Genomic DNA, 21119 nt, shown 5'->3' with positions numbered 1-21119 from the left:
TATCTTTTCTCTCTGTCTCTCAGATGGACCCTGTCCAGAAGGCAGTGATCAACCACACATTCGGTGTCCCTCAGCCCCTCAAGAAGAAACAGATTATCTCCTGCAACATTTGCCACCTGCGCTTTAACTCAACGGTAAGAAATGTTTTAGTGGCTTTATGTCTCGGTGTTTACGGGAATTACAGAGAGGTTGTGGGCATGATAAGACTGAGAGAAAAGCTGGCATGCTGTGAGATATACAACATAAAAGTGATCTGTAGTCTAGCCTCAGAGAACATCATCTCTTTGTTTTGTTTTTGAATGGCGGTCTTTTAATTACCTTAGCCATTATCATCCCCGTTAGTGTGTTTGTGTACGCTGAGTGTTTGTGTGAATAACCAAATGTGGATATATTTGTGTCTTAACGCAAAACAAAAACTACTAGTAAAAACTTTTTACAAATGATGTCAAAGTTAAGGTTACTCTTTTCATTCGTTTTTTCTACTTATGTGCATATAACAGTTTGTTAAGTTTCCCTTTCAGTGATTTTGTATGTGTGTGTCTGTCTGTTGTTTGGTGTGAGGGATTAGACAGCAGGGAGAGCTGTCGTTTATCTGCAGAGCGCAGAAACAATCAGCAGCCCCAGCAGGAAGCAGCATCCTCGGCTCATCGCTCCATTTTTCCTATCCTTGCCACCCCTAACACACAGATTTACACACACTCGCACACATACTGCACACTTGCTAATATGCACACTAGAGCACAGACTTACACACATAGACACACTGGCAAATTCCCATGATATTAATTGCATATTCACATAAACAAATAGATAATAGTCGAGAAAGCCCTAAGACAACTCTTGTCTGGGCAAAGTAAAAGCACACTCTTTTGGTCTCCATCTTCAAAGAAGGGCTGAGGCACAGGGGACAGGGAGCTGAGGGGGAGAGGAAACTCCGACGTGCTCCCAACACACAAGAGCAAATCCAATTCCCCGCCTCCACACTCCAATTTAAAGGAGAGTGTCAGGTCTGACTGTTGCTTTATCTGTCTCTCTGAGAGCATGAATACTTTCCTAACACTCCCATGTACCCTCCTCTGAGTTTGCTCACATATTATACCAAGCTATCCTTATGCATAATGCTCAAAAGTGAAATAAGTAACCTTTCTCTGCTTCTCAGTGTAGCACAAAGAACAATCTAACACCAGTTTATAATCTAGTTTTTGCTGACCTCCTGTGGTTATACTTAGCTGCAGTGATGTAGAGGTGTACCTCAGGGCGTGTTGGTGCACTGTGACATAACTGCTGGGTGTGGTTGGGGTGCAAAAGAGCACATTTCTTTATTGTGCGAATGCTCTAATCAAAGATAAACTTAATTTGTGTACCCGACCCGTGATTCGTCGCACACACACACACACACACACACACACACACACACACACACACACACACACACACACACACACACACACACACACACACACACACACACACACACACATATACAATGGTATGGGTTCTTGCTTCATCCATGCTACACCCTTCCAAGATGAACATATATCTAGACATCAACATTTTTTTCCAATACTCCTCTGAAAAATATCCAACAAGCAAAAGTTCCTCAAATGTCACACTAAAGGAACAGCTTATATCCCTGGTTTTCCTTTAACCTTGCTGCTATAAAGCTAAATTGCCCTCTTCAATCCGAAGAAGGGAAATGAAAAGGATTGAGAGTTACTACAGCATTTTGCAATAGATCTATCTGCAATAGATTTGATTATATTTCAGTTATATTTCTTTTTTTATACCAAACAAATAGATAGTAGGGCTTCTTCTGTCAATGGCTTTTCAAGACAGCTAGTGCCGGTATATATTTTAAATGTTATGTCTTTCCTCTTGTTCATCATATTCAATTTAAATCCTGATAACATAAAAGAACACATTCAAGTTACACATATTTATAGCTCAGTGCAACTACAAAAACCTTCAGAGACAACTGACTGGCAAATAGACTGGCTTTTACAAAAGGCGATATTTTTGACCGACATATTTGAGGAAAAAACATGCACGTCCACAACCAAACAGGCTGCTCAGTGATTGTCTAATCAGGCAAACTGGCAGATCCATTTGAATTCTATGTCTTTGTTATTTTTGCTACAGGCGAGTAATTTTGGGGAGAGAGGATTCATTTCAGGGCTTATGGGAGGACTTGTTCCACCCACTACACATTGCTATGCACCAGATAGTGTCCAATGTTTACTTTTAGCCGTAGGATTGCTTAATCACAGGACAATAAAAAATCCCTCAGAAGAGTAGGCTATACTGTGTCCTGCTGGCCGGCATGCTGATGTGAAAACCAAAGCTCATTTCACACCTTGTCCATATGCCTCCTCTGAGACTAAAACGGACGGAGAGAATGGTGGCGGAGAAGGCGCTGGCTGAATTTATCACATCACGCTAATCTCTGAAGCCTTTTCACGGCAGTTCAGTCACACGATGTGCTAAAGTGTTGGAGTTGTTTTAACAGATGCTTTGACAGCCACATTATTCATAGGCCTCCACTATGTCACACCATTAGGCTTGCTAATGTGAAGTGTGCATGTTTAACTCCATCCCCAGTCTGCTGGTGTTTACAGAGAGCTAACACAGGAGACAGGTGGTGTGTGTGTGGCTGTTACCTCACAGCACAAATACACATCATATTAATCGCTAACGTGATTTAATGTATTGTTGATGGTAATCAGAGAAATCCAGATTTAGCTCCCACTGACATTTTTATTTCTCACTTAAGAGTCCTTCAAAATGAAGTCCAGCCTCTTTACTTAACTTGTGTGGTCCCTGAGGATTTGCATGATTTATTTCTTGACGTATTAAAACTGGATGAGAGCTAGGAAGGACACTTTTAATCATGGAGGAAAGATTTACCTTCTCCACATGTCAAATCATATACCCTTCAGAAAAAAAGGCTACTTAATTTCTTAATCCATCACTCTTAATCCGTTTATCTTTTACATTTGGACGGGATGAAATGTATCCAACTCAGTGTTCACTATAATTCGAGTTATTTCGGGACATTTAAGATTCCGTTCACACTTTGGATTTAATTTAAACAAAACCCCTCATTTAGACAGGTCCTGCTCCTCCCTTCTATAAAAGCTTCTATCCAGGAGCCGATGAGGGCCGATCCCCGGAGTTTGTTTTGGCTTTTAATGAGTGATCCCTGTATTGATTTCTCTGCTATTCCTACGTATCCACGCTCGCTCTGACAATAGGGGCTTTGTTCTCAGCTTGAACCGGGCCGTGAGAATGATGAGAATGTGAAGGTAAACCTCAATCCAACCGGAGGGAAATGTGTGTAAACGTATTAAATGCTGCATCACAGTCAGTCAGTCAGAATGTGTGTGTGCGTGTGATTTGTACGTGTGTGTTTGTGTGCTCAGATGTGTGTATGTGTGTTGTCACGTGTCTAGGATTTGCAGCCTCTTGCAGCGCACATTAATAGGGTAGTTTTGGAGATGGGATCCTCTTTCTTGTTGCATATTACACATGCAATTATACCTCTGGCCTCCCGATGTGCCAGCGCTGTTATCAGGTGGAAACAGACTCTCGTCCTTGCAGCCTGTGCATGCCTGCAAGAGAGCGAATATTCAGGCGTGCATTTTAACAATTATTGCACGTCTTTCCAGCCGATAATGCATTGAGTCAAACACTCCTTTCTGCTTCCTCCATCCTAATCTGTTTTTTTCCTCTCATTTCCCTGCAGAACCAGGCAGAGGCCCATTATAAGGGTCACAAGCACACCCGGAAGCTCAAAGCCATGGAGGCCCAGAAGAACAGGCAGCGAAGAGCTGGGGAGGCCTCATCCACAGGAAGAGACAGAGAACGAGACAGAAGCAAGACGTCCACATCAGAGCCTCTTCCCACGCTCATGGATACAAGCTTAATGGAGGGATCAAGTACGTAAACAAAAATCCTCTCTTGATGATAACTCATGATGTTTTAGTTCAGGGGTGTCCAAACTTTTTTCTCCGAGGGCCACATATAGAAAAACATACAAAGGTCTGGGCCACTTACTAGAGGAGCGGTATATTGCCTCATAAGTTGAGTTAGAAGTTAGCAAAATCAATCAAATGTAGGCAAATGATGCTTTATACTTGAATATACTTCTTTTTTTTTTAAACAGCCAATATGACAGCTCTCCTTAAAACATAAGCCTCAGATTGCCCATAATAAGAGGACATAAAGGGTATATTTCGAGCTGGTTATGGAAATAAGTTATTAGGCTTTTTTTATCAACTTAGATTTGTTAGAAAATGTTTTCAACTTTCATTGATGGAATTCATTTGAAAAGTGGGCTTATTAACACATGAATACTACTGTGTAATATATGTTTGCATATATATTTATGAAGTACAATACAAGAAAAGCAAAAGTTTCATTTGGGGGCCATATTTCATTATACTATTTGAATTAGCTGTGGAGCGATTCAAAATGGCCTGCGGGACGCATTTGGCCCCCGGGCCGTAGTTTGGGCACCCCTGCTTTAGTTCCTCCCTTTTCTCTTTCTAAACCCCTTCCACAAATCCTCCTCTCACATCATCGACCGCTTCCAACCTCCTCCTCCATATCCTTATCTCTTCCCTCCTCCATTGTGTTTCTGTTGGAGATGATATCTTCTGTACACCTTCAACATCTGTCGTCTCTGTGTTTCTGTGCATTCAAACCTTTAGCTTATTCAACTTGCACCGGAGCTTGCTACAACTCTCTGACCTGACTTGTCCCTGTGCTATGTGATGGATGGTGGACTACAAAGCTGTGGGATCATGGGATGTCTAAGGGCAAGAGATGTTGTGTAAATAAAGGAGCCGGCTGAGATCGATCGAAGCCTCACTGGGGTTGTTCTTACCCCCTATGCCTCTTAATTTCCACTGCTTGACTCTTGTGCTCCCTTCTATCTCTCTCCGTTAGATACAGAGGGTAGCTGCAGAAGCAGAATTAGTGTTTTTGTGCAGCATGAAAAGAACGACACACAGCTCTCACTGAATTGAGAGGGAGGAAAATAGTGCTGAGAGTTTTCATATAAGGGGCTGTCAAATCAAAGGCACTCAACTTATTTTACAAACAGTTCAAATGTTTTCATTGGTGGTGTGAATATAGACATTTTAACGTGTTATAAAGAAAGAGGACTGCATTGGTTTCCTTTCAGCAGAATATGAATGTTTACCAAACGCCATTGCTGCAACTTTAGTCAATAGAGCCAAAATTGCTCCGATGTCATTTTGACTGCAGAGTGAGCCCATTACCTTCTCATGTTGCACTCGTCTGGGTCCATACTTTTCATTTATCCATTGAAGGTGCAGAGCAGTTCCCCTCCCTCTCTTCTACTTTCCTACTTCATCCTCCCCTTCACTTTCCCTGCCCAAAAGAAGATCAGTATCTGAGCAGAATTTCAAAATGCGCCTGGATGCTAGATGGAATATCCGAGATAGCATCAGGATGCTGGGTGTGGAGGGAGACATGAGACACGCTCATGTGCACGTGGATGCACATGCTCACTGTTTTGCCTTGAGCACTAAGAGTCTCCTTCAGAAAGGAAAAAGTGGACAAAAGACTGGGGGCCTGATAACACTCTCATCAAATCTCATTTTAATATTCTGCCATTGCAAAGGGGGAGCTCTGAAAGAGGGAAGCAGCAGTGGAGACGAAACAAGATGAGTGGAAAACGAAAGATAAGATGAAATGAATGAAGGAGACACAGAGAGAGAGGGGGGAACAATGGGGAGGAAAGGGGTCAGAGGAGAAAGAAAGCAGATAAGTCATTGCCAGTTTTTATGCTGTTAATAATTGTACAGTTCTCAGGCAGTTTTGTGAGGAGGAACCCTTTTTAATAAGCCCAATTGTGTGATTGTCATTGGCCTAATGTGAAATTGAAATGCAGCAGTGCGAGCCAGTGGTGGCAAGCACCACAATGCCAACCTTTAATGGAATAGCGCTCCAAATTAACTATTAAATGAGTTATGTCTGCCATGAAACATACGGCTGGTGGGGAGCTGTCTGAGGGTAATGCCCACATTGTCTGCCATCAGGAACTAATAACAAACCTGTCGGCACTCTGTCTGCCTCAGAATAAACACACTCTACACCCCCAAGGTCAGCCTCTTCAGCTCCAAATGAAGAGCCCTCTACCATTCATATACATGGACCACATTTTGACTGTGAGCTTCTACATAACGTCCCTCGTTTTTCCAATTATAATTAAATTATTAAACTAATTATGAAACACAATGGCAAGTTTATTTGGAAGAGTAGAATGGGCTAGGCTGTTAAGATATATGCCTTGTCAAAAGGTTAACAAAAAAACAGAATACTTCAGAATGAAATAGAACATTTGAGGGTTCCAGACTCAAAGCAGGTCCATTAACTAGATGCTCCAACCATTTTATAATAAACTATAAAAAGTATAAAATTAAATGTGTTTTTTACAAGGAATTAAGTCAAATGATTTGCTATTTCTTTGAAGATTGAAGGTTACAATTTTAAAGGGCTTTTTTTAGTAGGATGGAATTAAATGAATGAGTTTTGACAATTTAAATACTCTAAATTGACTACCAAATATCAACAATATAAACTTTTTAATTATATAACTTTAGCAAATGATGTTAATGAACTAATGTCAGATTATTAAAGGACTGTATTATTTTTTTAGATTGTATATAAGTCCATGAAAAAAGGACCTCACTTCTCACTCAGTAAACATATTCCTGAAAAATGTATGGTTTTGATTTCAAGTATGGGTTAGTTTCAAGTCTTCAATACAAATGCATGAGCAGCGGTTCCCAACCTGTGGGCCGCGGCCCCCTAGTTGGCCGCAAAGGCATTGCAAGTGGGCTGCCTAATAATTTCATGTTTTTTCATTTCAATTATTATTTATATTTTTATTTATTTGTGTACAGGCTACAGCAGGGGTGGGGAACCTTTTTCCTCTCAAGGGCCATTTCAATTTTTACAACATCCTCCAAGGGCCGTACAAATGATTGAACTCAACCTCTGCTTAAAAAAACTAAAACCACAGTCCATTCATTTTGCCTTTCTTTCATGCTTTGCAAAGAAAAAGCAACCTCTTAATCCAGATATCTTACCATGACTCGTGCATGCATGCACGTGCACGGTTGTGGCATGACCACCAAAACAGAAAGATATGGACACAAGATGTGTGCAAATGTATATTCTATCCATGTGAACATGATTTAAGTGGGGGTGGACCCATCCTCTAGGGGGGTCCGGGGGCATGCTCCCCCGGGAAAAATATTTTGATTCTTAAGTGGGCCCTGTTTTGAAAAAGGTTGGGAACCACTGATCTACCTGTAGTTTACAAAAGATAAATCTGTGTATGCTTGGCTACCTTGTCAATTGATAAGTCGTCTCTTCCACTGGGTTGTCCGGTTAAGGTGTGTAATTTTGTTTTACAACTTGAAATCTTCCGCTGTGTAATTTTAATTGACATTGACATTTTGGCTGTCTAAAATGTTGACAGCAAGCTTTAGTTCTATTACATTACATTCAAACTTTCCAGCATCTCTTACATTCTAAAATTATTCTGTCTTTAAGGGTACCACAACTAATAATACAAGAGGGAGGGTGACGGGGAAGAGCAAAGACAGCGTTTTAAACCATACAAAGGGATTAATCAATGGTTATAAACCATGTCCCAGACCAACAAAGGAGGGAGTGAGCACGCAGCGAATGAGCAAGTAAGCAGCAGTCTGGTGCCTAGAGACAGAGGGCCTGCATCAATTGTGACAAGCATCTATCAGCCTCCGCTTTGATTGACTCCGCTGTTAAAGCCATTTTCACTGGGATTGTCAACACAATAATGATGATTTAAAGCGAGGATTTGTTCCCCCAGGGAAGTTGTTTATGTTCTGCTTCGAATCAGCAAGCTTGTGCATAATGAGTCCGATATTCATTTTCTGTTTGGCTGTGGTGGAAGTTCTCAACAAATCAATAGGCTGAATTGAGATCTCTCTTGATGTGTTTACACTCTGAAAGCCTGTCTGAATTAATTGGATTATTAAGAAATTGACTGAATTATTTAATGTTAAAGAAAACTGATGATTGCCTGCATAATGTTGATCCAAATGTCAATGATTTGCCGCTGTGTAGTTCTACCCCACGGAGGCCCTGCTGGCACTCCCAATTCGCTGGCCTTTAGCCTGACACTTTGCCAATGTCAGTGTCAGTTTCTCTTATCATGTAGAGGGCCAGAGAGCGAGAGGCACAACTAACACTGCACGCATTTTCTTAGAGAAGAGGGTTGCACAGTCTTTGTTTGTCAGTTCCACAGGATGATCAAAAACAACAATTTGTACAGCTTCCCATAAGGCTTGTAACTAATGATTGTTTCCATTATCAATAATGTGTGCTGTTTTTTAATAAATCAATTAATCTTTGCAGTCTTAAATGCAGAAATGCCACTTTGTCACCGCCGCTTGATAAATGACTGGGATGATTATTAACATTTCCTGTAGACTGCTTGATTAATGGAGCAATAAAGATAACTTTACTGGGGTTTAATATCTGTTAAAGTTAAAGTTTTTTAAAATAGGGATATATTAAACTCAGCAGGGAACAGCTGAATTGATTCCTTACTGAATGACGTCCTTCAGGATCTAAGTCTTTGGATTTTTGAGCATGTTGATTCCCTCCCGCCTCCAAATCTTCCTCTGTCAGGTTCCTGCTAAATCCATTGATCAATATCACTCCCCCCCAGAGACTTCTCAGGTGGCCCTGTCTTTCACATAAGCTCAGGATCATACCAACACCCACCTACCCGAACAGAGCAGTTGAAATCCCTCAGGGGTCACTCTCATTACGCCGAGGGAAGCTCTAATCTTGCTCCTATATAGTTTCTTTCTTCTTTGGCGGGAATGAGAGAGGAAGACCCTTATCTCCAATGATGAATTTACTCTAAGACGTAAAAGGGAAAATCAATAGAGCAGGGTTGTACAGAGGAAGGTTGTGACTGTGTGCGGGAGAAAGCACTAAATGAAAATGAGATATTCAGTGAGCGTAGGGCACAGTGCTCTGGGGTGAAGTGTGTGACTCCCTCGGGAAGACGGGGGTGAAGGGGAGATGTGTAATGGAACTCCAGTGACTTATGGGCCAGCCCCAGCACTCGATTGGTTTGTTTATATTGACTGAGACCCCGGGTCCACTTGATATTTGAATAGTAAGGGGGAGAGGGAAGAAAGGGGAAGGGAACAAGGAGAAAGCCTGATGGCATTTTTCTAGCCCAAACCAAAACTAATCCAGTGTGTTCCACGTGGTTTAAAGGAAAAGGCTGATCATATATCACAAAATGCCACAAAGCTGGTATTTGAAAAGCCCTATTAAATTGGTTCAAGCACTCTGGCTCAAATGTTGTATTAAAAGAGAGAAAGTTATTTGGAGATTAATTCAGCCAACTCCGTCCTTGCACTCAAAACTTTCAGTCATTCAGAAGAGTTGGATGGAGATTATCAGCAGGCATGCTCACAGTTAACAACCAAATAGGAGTACAATTTACATCAATAAAATAAAGATAGTTAGCTATACATGATTGTACATGATACAAAATATAAAACACACACATTTATATATATACACACATGCATCCACACATGTATACTCATACATATACTGTACACATACATACAATGCATACAATACAATATCACATTCACACAATTAAAAAAGACCACAAAAGACTTCAGTTCTCTCTATAAACACACCATGGTGAAGATAGTGGAGAATTTAGCGAATGAGACATATGCTTTCCAGAGGAGTTGTTTGGGACTAACAACAGTGAACATTGGAAATAGATCAGGCCAAATGCACGACTCCAAATGAATGATAATGTTGCTCTGTAATTGCTGGATGTGTAAATAAGCAACTGCTGACAAGGAAATAGTCAATGTTGTTTTCAGAGCTTGTTTTCGCTGCTCCCAGGTGGCAAAACAAATCAATTTTTGCAGGTTTAAATGAAACACACTTTGCTGATGTTATCCTCGATATGAACTTCTTTTCTGCAGGTCTTCTGTCTGACCAGGAACCAACCAATCTGGAGGAAAAGCTTGACGAGAGTCCGAGGATTTCAGTAATGCTGACGCCAGTATCTGAGGTTTCCTCCGTGGAGTTGGTCACCCTTTCCCCTCCTCAGATTTCGCCTTCCTCACAGCTCTCAGAGACCGCCTCGGACACCAGCGGCCCTGAAGTCCCCGAGGCCATCGATACTGAGGGCCCAATCACTGAGGCAGGCAGCCCTGTGGACGCCTCCAGCATAAAGGAGGAGCCACGTACAGATGAGGACCCCGACTCCAACAAGAGCAAAGCTCACCTTCATTGTCCTGTCTGTAAAGTCACAGTCAACTCCACCTCCCAACTGGATGCACATAACAGCGGTATTAGGCTTTTTTACATATGTTACTGACCTTGAACAAATACATTTTATACATTTACCCTTTCCCTAAAACAGCTCTCTGTTCTCTCCACCAGGTACAAAGCACAAACTGATGCTGGAAGGTCACAGTGTCCTGCCCCGGCGCAGGGGGAAGGTGGTGGCAGCTCGGGCAGGGTGCAAGAGCAAGAGGCTGGCCAGCAAAGGCAGCGTCGGGGTGCCCAGCAAGAACTTTCAGTGTGAAGTGTGTGAGATCTTTGTGAACTCAGAGACACAGCTTAGCCAAGTAAGTGTCAAGAGAAACACAATAATATGTAGGCTGTGTTGCATATTATGTATAGTTTTCCAATTAATAGACCATTGTGAATCGAGGACATTGTAAAATAAAAACTCAAGTCTGTACAAGTACATGTATGATATCTGGTATAATCAGATAAAGAAATGGACAGAAATGTTCATGGGAAGCAATGACCTTTGTGAAAAAACCAAACATATATACAAACGTTTTGGTTATGAAGAGCTTTCCCTCTGGAATTCCTCTTTCTGTGATGTATGACGTGTATGCTGAGCACAGAAACGAGGGCTTGAGGAAGTCCTGCAGATTGGTCGTGGCAAACTAACCTGAGTATATTGAATTGAAGTACAGTTGACTCTGAAGGGAAGAGCACTCCTGCCCAATCACAACAGGCAGTGGAGAAAGAGTTGCATATATTTACCTCACCTCCACAGAATGAATCTGCCTGCTCAGTTAGCACTTACCTTACACATGAAGAGATATGAACTTAGACCAAACGGACCTATAATGTTACAATCATAAAAGCTATCAGAAATGCTTTGCTTTAAAATGATAAAAATGCTTGCTGCTAATTTGAAAGACCTTACATAACAACACAAGAGGCCATTTTAAAACCACCTTGGCTTAAATTAAAGCAGCACTTTCATGTACAGCCACATGATTGCAGCCATTGAGTACATTCAAGCAGCAGCCATTTTTCCACATTAGACGGATAACATCTGATGCCATGACTAACTGCAAAGCTCTTCAGTGAGCAGGCATTTATTTCACACTCATTATTGCAAGCTACTAATTTCTCCTGTATTAAATGTTCTGATTATGTTGGCATCGAACCAAGTTGGCGAGGTAATTTCTCCTCCTTTGATGTTCATTAAATACTATATCACATTTTCTTGGAAACTTTGCATAAGCTAGAGTGTGGAAAAGATGCAGGATATGCTGGCGTGTTTGAACAACCGGCCGTGAATGCATTCCACCAGTCTTATATAAACAACCTCTATCCCAGGAGAGCATAAGCCCGCCGGTACCGCAGCCAGAGGGAGATAGTGTGGCAGCCGTAGAAAGTAATGTGATGTAATGTATCTGCTCTTCAGTCATACTCAATGTGTATCCATTATGAATCAGCAGATAACATTTGAAGTTGTTCCACTGTGGTACAACAGATGCTTGTTAGCTCACTGACTGTGTTTTCTTCTGGTCTCGGCAGCACATGAATAGCAGAAGGCACAAGGATAGGCTGGCCGGAAAACCACCCAAACCCAAATTTACCCCCCACAGCAAGATCCAGCCAAGCACCAGCTTAGCGGTAAGTCTCAGCATAAAGACACAGACAAACAGAACACAGTCCCCCAAATATGTGCGCATGCACACACACTTAGGGAAGACAAACAACTCGTAATTGCCTTTCTCTTGCAGCAGATATGCTTGAACAGGCTGTACACGTTGGCATAAATGAAGTCTAGCTTGTAAACTAATGCATTTTTAAACACCAATTCATCTCCAGCTACAGTAAACTGATATGAACCTGACTCCGACAGGCATTCCGTTAAGAAACACACCCATGGATCTCATTACTTTGGGCTCAGGGGCTTCTACAGTTTGTCTCAGGGAGGCAGCATGTTTGTGTCATAGAGGTTAAGCACACTGTTGTTCTCTGTGAGTCCTCTCCCCCTGAGACAGCTCTAAAATAGTTTGATCATCTCTCACAACAGCAGCCTGAATCAGCACTCCAGATTAATCAATTCTTTGCTCCTGTCATAAACACACCTCTCTTTCTCCCCTGACTCCTCCTCCTCCTCCTCCTCCTCCTCCTCCTCCTCCTCCTCCTCCTCCTCCTCCTCCTCCTCCTCCTCCTCCTCCTCTTCTATCGTCCTCCAGAACGTGAGATGGAGTGGCTATGCGGGCCTGGCTGTGTCTGCCATGAAGAAAGCGTTCAGCCAGTACAATCTCACCTCCCTCTCCGTGCAGGTCAGTGACAGGAGAGTCTGGGGTGTGATTTATAATAAAACACGGTATTTATATAGCACCTTTCAAACAGAGTGCTTTACATAAAAACAGAACACAGTTAAATACAATGAATGAAACTAACTAAAGACCTTGTAAAAGTAAGGAAGTAAAACAAAGTAAGGAAACCATTATAGAACACGGCGAGTATAACAAAGTAATTAAACATAAATAAAAGCCATTCTAAAAAAGTGGATTTTTAAAAGAGCAGATGGAACTCAAAGCCTGGCCGTGGGGCAAGGACTGATCATGAAGAAGTCATGTTTATATTGAAGGGATCATTTAGTTTTCTTTTTCCCCACAATGTTTTACCCATGTATTCAATCAATTGATCAATCAATAAATAAAAAACTTTGATTGATTGATTATTCACTAATGGTGATCTCAATAGAGTATATCTTTGGAAAGAGTTATTTCTAAGGTGGTATTCAGGCGCAAACAGGTCATCTGAAAATCAGAAGAACTTGTGTGTGTGTTGGATTTTGCCTGTGTTTTTGAATTGGCATAGCCTATTTGCTCTTGTATACCACCATACTGTGTGTTTCAAGTGCCCCTGATGTCTTGAAGAAATACATGTTAGTGTAGAAAGTTGCAATGATCCTATTGTTCTTTCAGTAAGCTAAGAATCATCTAATTTAAGGTTTTTCCAATTCTGTTATGTGCATCGATAATTATAGGAGGCAGCTAAAAAATACCCTGATGAAGAAACTGATTATACAATCTGCATCTTAAACAAATGAACGCCTGGGTTTGTGATCATTTTCTGATCAATTCAGTTACCATAGCATCTTGTTTTCTTCAAATACTCATTTAAAATGTGTTGCTCTATCTGTAACAATGGTAACTATAGCTCATTGGTATTATTTTTAATTGATCAAACTGACAGACAAGACTTGATCGCCCAGAACCAAAATTCAAACAATTAAAATAATTGTATGATGCTTGAATCTCCACTTAGTTCCTTTTTTTAATCATTAAACGATTTTAGTTGCGTGACAGACAGGTCTGCACATTATGCATATCAAATACTAACTCCTTATAGGCTTGAGAACGTTTATAGTTTGTTCATTCTCAGAGGAAAGCAGCAGTCAGTTTGGCTTTACACTTGGATTAAAATGACAGCCCGGGACACAGCTTCAAGAACTTATTAAAACATTCATAATAACTTTTGCACTAAAGCCTTTTTTCATCTGTGTGTTCCAAACAAGTTGTGCTCTGCAAATACATTGCTAAATATGCTACAAGGAAAAGGTGTATGTGATAAGTGCTGTATTCAGCAATTCTGTTGAAAAATTATTTCCATCAATCTTATAACTGCTGCTACTGCGCTGTGTGAAAGCGCAAACTACAAATGATTTTAATGAAAAAATGTCACTTTATGTCAAAAAGAATCTGAACCATCTTTTAACATCCAAGAGTTTAAAAGTTAAGTGTTGCCATTGTATGGTGAAAATATGCTAACGTATGCCCCCCCCCCCCTTCTCCAGACCAAACTGGCCTTGCAGAAGCAGCTGACCAAGAGCTTGACGACTGGCTTCCTGCCCAGCCCCCTCACCCAGCCCACCCTGTGTACAATGGCTAACCCACTGGCTCTGCGCCACCCAGTGGGCACCACCTTCATCCAGAACCCCTTCCTGGGCCCTGCACTGTTTCGGCCTGCCCCGGGGCCGCTGAGGGCCACACACACACCCTTCATCTTCTCCCCCTACTAAAGACTAAACGCCCTTCCCATCTGAGCTCCACCCTTGTCCCTTTACCAAACCCCAGGCCCTCCTTTAGTGTGTCCCACATGACAAGGCCACACGCAAACTATGCAGCCCGCCTGACTTATAATAGAGAGAGAGCACAAGTCCTCATGCTCAGTAGGCACTTATAGGCCTGACAGCTGTTCCTATCATAACGGCCAAGATCCCCCATCATGCCTTCTTTCTGCTCCTCTTATAATGACCAAAGGAGCAGGACAGGCCTCCAGACAGTGACTGGTGCACAGAGGCCGCTTTTATAGCCATTTCATGGGTCATCATGGTTTGGATTATGGATATTATTGTGTAATTTATTAGAGAACAAATATAGACAAGTCTAGATGTATGTTTAGTGTGGTTGCCACAAAAGAAGGTCCCTTTACTTGATGCTCTTTTAAAACGTTTTAACTTATTGGTTTGGGGGTTCAATGAAAGGTTGGAGGATCATAAGTCATTAAAGCAGCTGAACCGAGGCATCGTTCTGAATGGCTGGACAGGAGGGTGGCATTGATCAGTATTTTCATGTTACAAGCTTAAAGGATCATCATGTCTCTGATATGGTAATTATCTAAGAGTCCACACTGTGTGATGCTATATCTGTATGTTCATATATTTAAAACCCCACCACCATTTTGCACCTCCAGCTGTTTTCTCAAGCCCTTCACTCTTTCTGAGTCACAGACACAGTCATAGCCTCTCCAGACTTGTTCTTCTCTTTCTGTATCCTCAGGATTAAGCTCTCATTAAGATCAAGAAAAGGTCAGCTTGTCAACTTGACATTGTTTCAATTTGCAAATCTGTCTTTGGAATTATTTTGTTCTGTGTGTCTTTTATGTATGTCTCGCCAAACTAGCGGTACGAAAACATGTGTGCAGCTGTGGATGTCTTACATTGAAAAATGCCATTATTTCTTCCTCCTTGTGGCTGCTCATTTCCTTTCTCCTTCCCCCCACTCTCACCTCGTCGTTGCCCTTGATTTTTCTGTGGCGTGATCTCAGCATGAGATGATGATAAAGAGCATTGAAAGCCTCTCGCACTACACGAATGCGCAAAATCACACATGATAAAACACAATGGATCATTTAAAGACTTGCTTTCAGAGCTCCGCGGAAATGTTGGATGACAATGGGGGGGGGGGCTGCTCAGCAAGTATTTGATTGACAGCCTGTCACAGTGTCAGCGCACAGCGTGGGAGGGAACAAAGCACAGTGCCATGGCAACCACATTAAGAGCACCTTAAAACTAATTTAGTTACAAAAGCAATGAAAATGGTGTTGATATTTGCCTTTGTGTTGCCCTAGGTGTATGTTTTTACAATCCCATGTTAGTTTGAAAGGAAAAAAAACAATCAGGTGAGAATTTACACGTTATGGTTCATTCATAACTAAGACAAGTCTCTCACATTTAAAGCAATACATTCTGTGAGTTTATGTTTATGATGTGTTTTTAGTGTGTCAATAGCTTTATCTATTCTATACTGTACACACATGTATGAAGTACTCCAACACAGCCAAGGGTTCACTCTGAATTGAGGGGTGGTCCTGCCGGTGCTGGCCTTGATGCTCACGGTCCGCCTCCACGACTCTGGACCGAGCTGTTCGTTTAAAGCCGCTCTGAGAGGCGGCTTCAGCGCCATATGATGTTCCTGTTTCCCTTTTTAGTGCAGGAGAACTTTTGTATGATTTCCACTGAGCAAAACAACGTTACGTCAGAGACAAGTGTTATGGGATATGTGTCACAAGCGCATCATCAACTGTCATATTGCTGTTCATGCGTGTGGGCCGCCCCACCCCTCCCTCATTACCCAGGACATCTACTGACACTCAAACCCTCCCTCTGCCAGAATGGACTGTTGGCAAGATAGGAGCGTACATGTGACCCTTCCTTCAACAATCATACACAATCATGTATTCTTAAATTACAGTAATGGAGCAGATCCTATGCATTTCGCATTGTGCAATATGTATCGTTGTGTGTGATGCAACAGTGCCATCTGTCGTGAAAACCCTGTAATGCCATCCAGTACTAGTGCTTCTGAAAACCTTTGCTCTGTGTACCTTTCTGTTTAAGAACCCCCAAGTCCTTCTGGGTAAGCGAGGCCATACTGATGTGATTCTCCCAAGTCGCACTACTCCAGCCAGCCTTTAATCTTCATTGTTTGTTTGTTTCTATCGCTCAGTGGGAACTCTGACCTAAAGAACTGAGACCTTCTTAACATAAAGAATCTAGAGATGGAAATTATATGTAGAAATCATAGAGTAACTATAGAGATTTTATCAGAGTTGCTATTGTTATCTGTATCATAATGAACTGCTATCATAGAAGAGAGTAGATTATGTTATTGTAGGCTCTGTGCGGCATACAGGGAAAGGAAAAATCCTTTGCTTTCTTTTGTTCTTTGTTTGTTTCTTTACATGTTTTTTTTTAAGTACAACAAAACTTATTTAAAACAAAAGTTTAATGAGTGAGTTTTTCTTTCCTTGATGACAGTGACGGAATTAATATTGTAATTCAAGGCCTTTTTACACAATATCCTAAAGTCACATTAGTCAGGCCTTCTCAGGGGTGACAGGTTGAGCAAACGTTAACATGACCATCCATTCAGGGTATCCCTCAATAGCTCTAGGGAGCAGGAAACACTGTACGCATGGATGGATTGAAAAGAAAAAACCAACCTTACAGTGCTGTACCATAGAGAGGACAAGGGATGGATTTTGGACAATAAAGCTTTTAGAACTTGTACCAAAAAAATGGTTTGAATGATTATCTGAATGTGTGTGTGTCCCTGCATCATGGGTAAAAATGAAAAACAGCATCCCACAAGGCTATACTTTGACTCTTTGATATTTGAGCGGTTACAACATGTGTGTGGGTGTGTGAAGAAAAAAACCAAGAGGAGACACAGGCGGAGTATTGATAATGAATCAACATGAATGCTCAGATTTGCAAAGATGCTGTTTCAAAATATTAACCAGAAATTGAAAACTGAGTATATCCAGCTCTCAGGAAATAAAACAGATTTGTATTGTGATCCTGAATTTGTGCTGGCTTCTACGGAAGTGTGCAACACCCTCACAAAATCTGTTCAGCCCACAGTTACTCCTTTTCCAGTCGTTTCATAGAGGCAACTTGTGACAGCAGGGCTGGTGTTTGGTCAAGATACGATGGTGAATGCAAATGGAAACAAGTGTCTGAGCTCTCATGCATCTGTGGCACACAGAGGAGTGATACAATGATATACCTGAGTGGCTGATGTGCTTTAGAGCCTGGCTAATCTCCTTTATCTACAGATGATTCTCCACAGATGGCCATCGCAGAGTGAATTGTATTCTGGGATGGCTTTAGCGACTGCAGGAAGATCTGGTACTTAACGATGAATCCTCCTGAATTTTTCAACCGCAGCTGTTCGCTTGCCAACATGATACAGTGTTGCCCATCTCTGCTCATCCCTAAGGCCAACTTTACGCAGTGAAACAGTTTAACTGAGCAGAGAGACATCTAAACATCTAATCATGTATTTAGCTCTGTGTCAATTTTACAGTGTTGCTTGTTTATTTAAAGGAGAGCCCTTGTCCTCTATACGTTCTTTGTGGAAGCACATCGTCCAGGTCTGGTGCCAATCAAAGGGATCCACTAAAGTGAAATGGAAGAAGGACATGATGACCTTGTTGAGCTGTGACACTGGTGTGTATCCGCTGTATTGATCCATTATCTTATCTTACTTCTCTCCATGGAGAGAGTGACACCCTTATCTCCTGTTGTGTGTCTTCCCTCAGCTCTAGAGTCAACCCTTATACAAATAAATCAAAAAGACAAGGCCAGTCCTTGTGGTGCCACACTCAGCTTGATAATTATTGTATGGGAATTATCATGACAAATAATGTAACATTATTTCGAGTGAACATTTTTATATTTTACAACAGTAGCAGTTTATCTGCTGCTGGTTTTAGTTTCATTTCTCAGGTTTGCTTTACATATTGGACACTTGGTAATATGTATTGCTGACATTACAGAAAATTATTGATGTTGTTTATTTCGGTAATGCAGTACAATTATGTCTTAGATTCAATTATCAAATCTAAAACATTACTAGTCACGATAGGTCAATTCCTTTTTAGGCGTTATTATTTTATTGCAACTATTATATGGAGTGTTATTCAAATAAAGCAATATATTTTAAATTCAAACCCATTTTAATTCCTCCTAGCTCACTGACATAGAAGTTATTACATCATTTTAGTGTTGAAGCATTTGACAAAAAAGGCGTCAATATTTCTGCACTGTTTGTACGTCAGGGACAAGGAGACAGATGATTGGAATGAATCCATTTGTTTTTCAGATCCCACATTGCCTTTATGTATTCCTTTATTGAGCTTAAGTTGTCTTTTTATTGACTGGTGAGAGAAATTGTGTCAACATGTCCCCATGGATAATGTCAGAGGTGTCAAACTCTTTCATCATATCACAGCACAAACTATGAGCAATAACTACGATCCAATTATTGCACATTCTGACTTATCCCACATGAAATCCCCTTGTGATCTTAGGACAAATGACCTGTCTCAGAGGCTCGTGGGCAGCCAGCATGACGACTAACATTTGACATAACTAATGGCTCCAGAGCTGCTGGTATTTCCAGCCCACAGAATAAAAAGCCAGATAGCACAGAGAATAAAGGTGGCACTGCCATTTAGACCGTATGTGTTCACTCCTGTGTGGAATTGTTTTGTTAATCTGGTGCCTCGTCGTGATGGGGACAGTGAAACAAGGGTCAATGGAAGATTAAGTCTAGTTTATCTTCTAAAAAGAAACTGAAACAAGTGAGGGATCAAATGTTATCTATTTCCCCTGGGGGAGCAGGATACTCAGCTGTCATAAGACACACAGTCATGCAACAGTAAAAGGGTATTACTGGTAAGGGCATCGCCTTGTTGCGTTGCTGCGACTGAGGCAAGCAAGTGTGCTTTTCTCTTTTGTGGTTAGTGTAGTCTGAAGGAAGAAGAAGGTTCATAAATCACACAGGCATGTGACAAATCGATCCCCGCTCTGGCACACTCGCAGGGTTCCATGTTTTGTGTTGTGGATCTTTTTCTCTTTATGTGGGTCAGTACATATGTTAAGTCCTTACACAGAAAGGCTTTGAAACGTATTGACAACTTCTCTTCCTTGCTGTTAGAACTTGGGGACATAAAATGACCACAAGTGTGTACTGACATAGTCCAAATGTGTGGTACAATAACTAAAGCCTGTTGAGTGAAGTAACTGCTGCGCACTGGCTCTAGTCTAGTCATTAAAAATAACATGATTGAAATGAGATGGTAAATGATAACACCCTCGGGGGAAACTCAGGTGAGTGTACCATCATTTCATAAATGTTCCACTTGAGGTTTTCTCATTATCTTGCATTAACCTATCCAGTCGATATGCCCGTGTGGAACTAGAAGAGCATTTCCTTTGCCTGAAAATCGTTGACATCGTCTGACCTTCAGTGTTTTCCTGCCACTCACAAACTGGTTTGAACAAAGCAAAGGCAGCAACAACAACATTGGTCAGATGGATATAGAATGCCAAACTAATTCATGATACAGAAAATGTTCAATGTGTACCTTATTCACTTTAGTGCATTGCAAAATTTTAACATGAATATTTGATACATGAAATACATCTGTACTATCATTGATTTATTAACATGTTAATGAATGACTGTACACCACCACTCTATACAAACAATGTTGTCTAGTGTTGTGAGGACGACAAACACATATTACTGACATTTGATGCAACTAAATTGTAAAATCAAGGCATAAATTAAAGATTGTTGTAACTGCAGATTAGATACAGTATAATGCAGAGATCCTACAATGAATCCATCGCATGGATATTTATTACCTTTAAAAGATCATTGATAAGCCCTTCTGAGTAGATATAAATTGTTTTACTGGAATATCAGAGACATCTACTGGCTATGAAAAATACTACAACATAAATTAAAGCTGCAAGCACCAATGAATGGGACAGATTTTAGATCTGGTACAAAATGTGATATATAAATCACGTTTTTTTTACCAGATCTAAAATCTATAAATGTTAAGGCCTTCAAAATAGCAATTTACTTTTAGGAAAAATAATAAGAAATACCTGATGGATAGGCCCTCCACTCTGACTGTTGTTGTTCGGGACCTAATTAACTATACTAAAAGTAATTGACTGGGATTGGATTTATTTGTGGATATGAGTTTTACTCTCACTTAACTTGAGACGATAAGTCGTTTCAGCGGAACATAAAAAAAAAAAATACTACTAATAACCACATTTTAATGTCACAACTCTGACGAAAGGGCTTTTGTAATAAAACAGTCGTGCTGTGTCTAAATACAACCACAGATTCTGGTTCAGCACAGAAAATTTTTTTTATATTGTTTACAAAAGCATGCAAACAAATATCAAGTGAACACACACAAAAGCTTGAATCACAAAAAAAGTTGCAAGTTTGATACATAGTGTTAATGACACAAACACATGAAACAAATACTACGTTAACACATTTCCTCTTTTTAGTCATACAAACAATAAAAGCCGCTCATTCTTTGACTCATGTAGCACCCGAACTAACAGTTCTATGGTCTACTAATGAATAGGAGTTGTATTCTACACCTTAGATAAA

The 21119-nt window shown here is 40.9% G+C and overlaps 1 protein-coding gene across 2 annotated transcripts in view; it reads left to right on the top strand.

Annotated features, from left to right (window-relative positions):
- The window catches only part of znf385c (zinc finger protein 385C), a 175593-nt gene extending 158387 nt beyond the window's left edge, over window positions 1-17206 (top strand). For both annotated transcript variants that reach the window (XM_034220315.1, XM_034220316.1), the window contains 7 exons: window positions 24-134; window positions 3743-3935; window positions 10050-10418; window positions 10513-10700; window positions 11917-12015; window positions 12588-12677; window positions 14201-17206. In XM_034220315.1, the coding sequence (XP_034076206.1) occupies window positions 24-134; window positions 3743-3935; window positions 10050-10418; window positions 10513-10700; window positions 11917-12015; window positions 12588-12677; window positions 14201-14425 (1275 nt within the window). In that variant the 3' untranslated portion in view covers window positions 14426-17206. The remainder of the gene's footprint in view (window positions 1-23; window positions 135-3742; window positions 3936-10049; window positions 10419-10512; window positions 10701-11916; window positions 12016-12587; window positions 12678-14200) is intronic.
- The last annotated feature ends 3913 nt before the right edge of the window (window positions 17207-21119 follow it).

This window comes from Gymnodraco acuticeps, unplaced genomic scaffold, assembly GCF_902827175.1.
Source record: "Gymnodraco acuticeps unplaced genomic scaffold, fGymAcu1.1, whole genome shotgun sequence".
Lineage (NCBI taxonomy): Eukaryota > Metazoa > Chordata > Actinopteri > Perciformes > Bathydraconidae > Gymnodraco > Gymnodraco acuticeps.
The sequence above is the reverse complement of the archived record's forward strand: the minus strand, read 5'-3'. Positions and strand labels throughout refer to the sequence as shown.